This window comes from Magnolia sinica, chromosome 3 (genome assembly GCF_029962835.1).
Source record: "Magnolia sinica isolate HGM2019 chromosome 3, MsV1, whole genome shotgun sequence".
NCBI classification, from domain to species: domain Eukaryota; kingdom Viridiplantae; phylum Streptophyta; class Magnoliopsida; order Magnoliales; family Magnoliaceae; genus Magnolia; species Magnolia sinica.
In genome coordinates this window covers 113,288,427-113,294,078 of record NC_080575.1, presented here as the reverse complement: position 1 = coordinate 113,294,078, position 5,652 = coordinate 113,288,427, and the positions used below count along the sequence as shown (strand labels likewise).

The 5,652-nt window shown below is 44.9% G+C and overlaps 2 protein-coding genes across 2 annotated transcripts; one reads left to right on the top strand and one right to left on the bottom strand.

Annotated features, from left to right (window-relative positions):
• The first annotated feature begins 666 nt into the window (after nt 1-666).
• Nucleotides 667-2,439, top strand: LOC131239093 (pentatricopeptide repeat-containing protein At4g18840-like). Its single transcript, XM_058236649.1, has one exon. The coding sequence runs from the start codon at nt 667-669 to the stop codon at nt 2,437-2,439; it is 1,773 nt and encodes a 590-aa protein (XP_058092632.1).
• Nucleotides 2,440-2,912: 473 nt separating this feature from the next.
• Nucleotides 2,913-5,032, bottom strand: LOC131240774 (pentatricopeptide repeat-containing protein At4g18840). Its single transcript, XM_058239228.1, has one exon. It carries the CDS (start codon nt 4,922-4,924, stop codon nt 2,978-2,980), a length of 1,947 nt encoding a protein of 648 aa, XP_058095211.1. The 5' UTR covers nt 4,925-5,032; the 3' UTR covers nt 2,913-2,977.
• Nucleotides 5,033-5,652: the final 620 nt, after the last annotated feature.

The window sequence follows — 5,652 nt, the reverse complement described above, 5'->3', positions numbered from 1 at the left end:
CACTATTGGGAGCAAGCTATGGTACAAGAATCATGCCAATTGTAAGGATGAAAAAGGATAATTTGTTATAATCGTTCGGATCAATCACATGGTTATAGTTATCAAAGAAAAGTGCTACTTTAAAATTAAAAACAATACAAAATAGTATACACTGGATATACAAACAATTTAAGGTGATGATTGGATCTATTTTACTTATCAACTCAATCTTGATGGGCCATTTTTCATGAGTGATTTTTGTACCATTTGTCATCCAAAATATTTAAGCCATTGTTAATATCCTCATGAAGATGTGGAAATTGTTAAAACCACACAAGAAGCTTAAAATTTTTGTTTTTAATCCTCGATTGGTTTTCTAACCACTTTCACATCTCTCACACTCACTGACCCCTAAACCCCGGCTGCTACCATTGAGAAGACAGGTATTGGCTATATTTTCCACCGTCCATCTTCAGGTCAATGAACGGGTGGCTATAATCTTCCGACGAAGATGTCTTTATAGAAACTCCCATCCACGATGGGACCCAGCAGATGAACGACCTGGATCGTTGAAAACCATGTCCCATATGAAAGTAATGCTTGCACGAACACAAACATCGGCCCACCACCGTACATTTCCTCATCGGATAACGCCCGAACCGGAGATCGTAGGAGGAGAGCAAGTCCATGGCCACGAGCGCTCTCCTCCCGCCACCTCGCCCAACAAAAATACCCGGCAAAGGCAACGGCCGAGTCGGACCGATCCCAACTCACCCGAGTCTGTTACTTCTCGAACTCAGCAGAAACGCCAGTGAACTCGCCCAAATTCACTCCAGACTCATCAAACTCGGCCTCATTCACCAGCCCCTTGCTTTCACCCGACTCATGGCTGCTTTGTCCCTCTCCCCTCACGGCGACATGAACTACGCCCAGTCGATCTTCGACCGTGACAAGAACCCGAATCTGTTCGTTTACAACGTCATGATCAGAGGCTATTCGCAGAGTCATCGGCCCGAGAATGCACTCTCGATGTTTTACAGGATGATCTGTGATGAGGACTCCGCACCCAACGGACTAACTTTCCCGTTTGTTCTCAAGGCGTGTTCGCGGTTGGGTTCTGTCGAGGAAGGCAGGCAGGTTCATGGGCAGGTTTTCAAATATGGGTTGGATTCGGATGTGTTCATACAGAATGCTTTGATTCTAATGTATGCAAGTGCTGGGTGCGTTTCATATGCGAGCCAGGTATTTGAGAAAATGGATAGAGGTGATGTTGTTTCTTGGAATTCGATGATTGCTGGTTTGGTTGATTCGGGCTTTGTTGTAGAGGCGCGTGAGTTGTTTGATAGAATGCCGGAAAGAAATACAATTTCGTGGAATTGCCTGATTGATGGGCATGTGAAATTGGGGTTGCTGGGGATTGCCAGGGGTTTGTTTGATCAGATGTCCATAAAGGATTCTGTCACTTGGAACACTATGATTGGTGGATATGTTAGTTCAGGTCTGATGGAAGATGCTTGTTGGTTGTTCAATCAAATGCCATCCGAGATGAAGGATTTAATCACCTTCAATATGATGATTGATGGGTATATGAAGGATTGTAGATTTAAAGAGGTGTTGGAACTCTTTAGGGAGATGCAAGTGGGGAAATTAAAACCTAATAATTTCACAATGGTGAGCTCACTCTCAGCTTGTTCTAATCTAGGAGCTTTAGAACAGGGCGAGTGGATCCGTGCTTATATAGAGAGTAATAGGATTGGATTGGATGCTATTCTAGGGACGGCACTTATGGATATGTATGCAAAGTGTGGAAAGATAGAGAGAGCTCTTTCTGTGTTTAAGAGCATGGAGGAGAGGGATGTTGGTGCATGGAACTCTATAATTTCTAGCCTTGGTATCCATGGTTTTGGTAAAAAGGCTATGGTCCTCTTCTCAGAAATGATGGAATCAGAGATTGTCCCTGTTGAATTAACTTTTGTCAGTATTTTGAGCGCCTGTCGCCATTCAGGGTTGGTGGAGGAGGGGCGCAGATGCTTTCACCTCATGACAGAAGTTTATGACATAGTGCCCAAAGTTGAACACTATGGATGCATGGTCGATCTTCTTGGCCGGGCAGGGCTATTGGATGAAGCGAAGGAGCTTATAGAAGCTATGGATGCAGACTCCAGTGTTCCTATGTGGGGGGCCCTGCTTGGGGCTTGCAGTCGACTTGGTAATTTAGAAATGGGTGAATATGCAGCAAAGCATCTCCTGGAGTTGGACCATAGTGATCCCAGTTGTTATGTCATTTTGTCCAATATGTATGCATCTGTGGGAAGGTGGGATGCTGCCATTGAGGTAAGAAGGCGGATGAGAGATGATGGGATTGATAAGCTTCCAGGTTGCAGTTCGATTGAAGTGAACGGTGTAGTTCATGAATTTCGTGTGGGAGATTACTTGAATCCTTTCGAAGAAATGGTTTAGCTTTTAGAAATGGACCATTTGAACAAAAGATTTGATCAAGATGATTTGATCACCAATGGAGCAGTTGCCAGGTGGTTTGATCTCTAGACTGGGGATCCGTTTGTCTCGAAATTAAAAAGAAAGAAAGCTCCTTGGATCCTAATGAAGCTCCTTGTTCAACTAGCGTTCGATTGAAGTGAAAGTTCATGAATTTTGTGCAGGAGACGGCTTGAATCCTTTTGAAGAAATGGCCCATTTGAACAAAAGATTTGATCACCAATGGAGCAGTTGCCAGGTAGTTTGTTCTCTAGACTGGGGATCCATTTGTCTCGAAATTAAGAAGAAAGAAAGCTTGTCGGATCCTGATGAACCTCCTTGTTCAACTAGCAACCCCTACTGATTAAGCTATGGTGTGCAAATGCTTGAATATGGTGCATCAAAACTCTTTGTGCACTTCAAACATTTCCATGGTTAAGTAATAGATTGGAATCTCATTGCCTCTTTTCAAAAATTGATGGATAACCCACCAATGGGTATTGTACAACTCAATAATTACAAGTTACCAATAGTCATTACATGAACAGCATCCATTCTTGAAATGGTGGAATCGGTTTTTATCCCTCACAACAATCTCTCTTCCGTAAGCTCTAGAAATAAGTTTTATTGCCGAGTGACAATCTCCACACATCTTCAGATTCTTAATTATCCTAATGGTCATGTCCTCACCAGAGTTTAAGAGCCCAAAAGCAATGGCCAACTTCTCACTGTGCCAAAGCAATGCACTCTCCTTTTCATCCTCCCCTATCTCAAACAGCACTTGACTAGTATCAGGGACATATCCAATGGACCTGATCCTGGTTTTCATTTCATCCACCTTCCTATAGATCTCATCTGCTTGAGGATGAGATCGATCGCCCGCTGAGAACTCATGAACAATTCCGTCCACATCGATCATGCTACAACCCGGTTCCTTTCTCACTCCCTCTTTCCTCATCTTCTCCCTCACCTCCCTAACATCATCCCATCTGCCCGCGGATTCATAGATATTTGACAGTTGAACATAACAAGCATTGTCTTGAGGATTTAACTCTAGAAGCTGCCCTGCAACATGCTCTGCCAATTCAATGTTTCCATGGCTTCTGCAAGCAGCCAAAAGAGACTCCCAAACCACTGGCGAATCCTTACATGGAAATGCACTCACAAGCCCCTGAGCCTCATTTAAGAGCCCGGCTCGACCAAGTAAATCAACCATGCAGCCATAGTGCTCCACCGTGGGTTGAATTCCATGAACCTCGGTCATGAGTTCAAAAACCCGACGCCCCTCATGCAATAGACCTGCATGGCTGCAAGCAGAGAGAATACTTATGAAAGTGATCTCATTGGGTGCAAATTCATCCATCAACATCTCCGAGAAGAGCCTTAATGCGCATTCACCATAGCCATGAGTGCTTAAACCTGCAATCATCGAATTCCATGTACTAATATCCTTCTTCGACGTGTCCCTAAACACTCGCAGAGCCTTCTCTATGCTCCCACACTTAGAATACATATCCACAAGAGCAGTTGCTAGAAACCCGTCGATCTGAATCTCATTCTTATTGATGTATGTATGAATCCACTCTCCTTGACTCAAAGCCCCAATCCGTGCACAAGCCGACAACAAGTTTACAAACGTGCAATTATCTGGCCTCACCTCTGCATTCTGCATAATGCCGAAGAGCTCCAAAGCTTCCCTAAAGCGCCCTGCATGTACATATCCTGTGATCATGGCATTCCAAGAAACAACATCTCTGGTCGGCATCCCATCAAAAAGACTCTGGGCATCATCAATCAAGCCAAGATCAACGTACCCAGATATTACGAAATTCCAAGACTCCACGTTTCTATCAGGCATTTGGTCAAACAAACGACGTGCCTGCTCCATCAACCCCCGAGCTACAAAAGCACTGAGAATTGCATTCCACGAGATCACATCCCTTTCGGACATTCGATCAAAGAGACAATAAGCATGCCTGGTGTGCCCAAGACTAGCATACATATGAATCAAGGTATTTTGTACGAAAATGTCAGAATCGACTCCGGTTTTGACGGAGGTAGCATGGATTTGCCGGCCTTCTTCAAAGCCATGGAGCCGCGAGCAGGCCTTGAGTATGAAAGGGTAGGTGAATTTGTCGGGGAGAACGTCGCTATGCAGCATTTGGTGAAAGAGCAGGATGGCGTTTTCGGGGTCAGCGCTATTCGCGTAGGCTCGAATTATGGTATTCCAAGTGTAGGAGTTTGGGGTGGCGATTCGGTCGAATACCGAGCGGGCATGGGCGATAGTTTGAGCATCTGAGACAGTGGCAGCAAAGGCCACAATGCGACTCGCGGCGAATGTAGTATGGATGAGGCCAGTCTTGAGCATGTGGGCGTGGGCTTGCTGCACTTCTGAGAGGGTGTTGGACATGTCTATGATCGAGAGAATGGGTGGTGGTGATGAGTTTGCAGCCATTTGAAGAGCAAGCATAGCATTTGCCAAGCAGCTCTCTACTTTGAAATCTGGTTGCTTTCCAAGATAGGTCTGGAAGAAACCCAACTGCTTTATGAATTTCAACAGTAGGAGACATCATGGGGCATTTTTTTTAAAAAAAAAATTTAACACACGCGCACACACCCCCACACACACACTTATGCCGTAGTGGGATTTCACCACCTATGGGTACTTAACCCTCGACCAGCTGTTTATACTCCCAGGGTCCGTTTGGCCGGGCGGATTGGAAGGGATTGGATGGTATTGGAAGTTAAATCCCGGGATTGGCCAGGCATGCCAAACAGACTGGGTGATCTGATCCGGGATATAGCAATCCCATGGATCTTAAGACAATCCACTGACAACACCATCATTACCTTTAAATCCCATCCAATCCACCCTAATCCGTTCAAATTTGCCTGGGACGTGTTTGGTTAGAGATTGGAAGGGATGGGAAGGTTTAATCCCAGGATTGGCTAGGCGTGCCAAACAGACTCGATATAGCAATCCCATGGATCTTAAGACAATCCACTGACAACACCATCATTACCTTGAAATCCATGCCGTCCACCCTAATACCATTCAATCCCTACCAATCCACCCGGCCAAACGGCCCCAGAGTCTACCATTGAGGCGTTTGGATTTAAGTTACTTGAGCTACTTTTGCCTTCAATAGCTTATCTTAGTTTCTACTCATTGAGCAAATAAGAATGTCGGCTTATGGT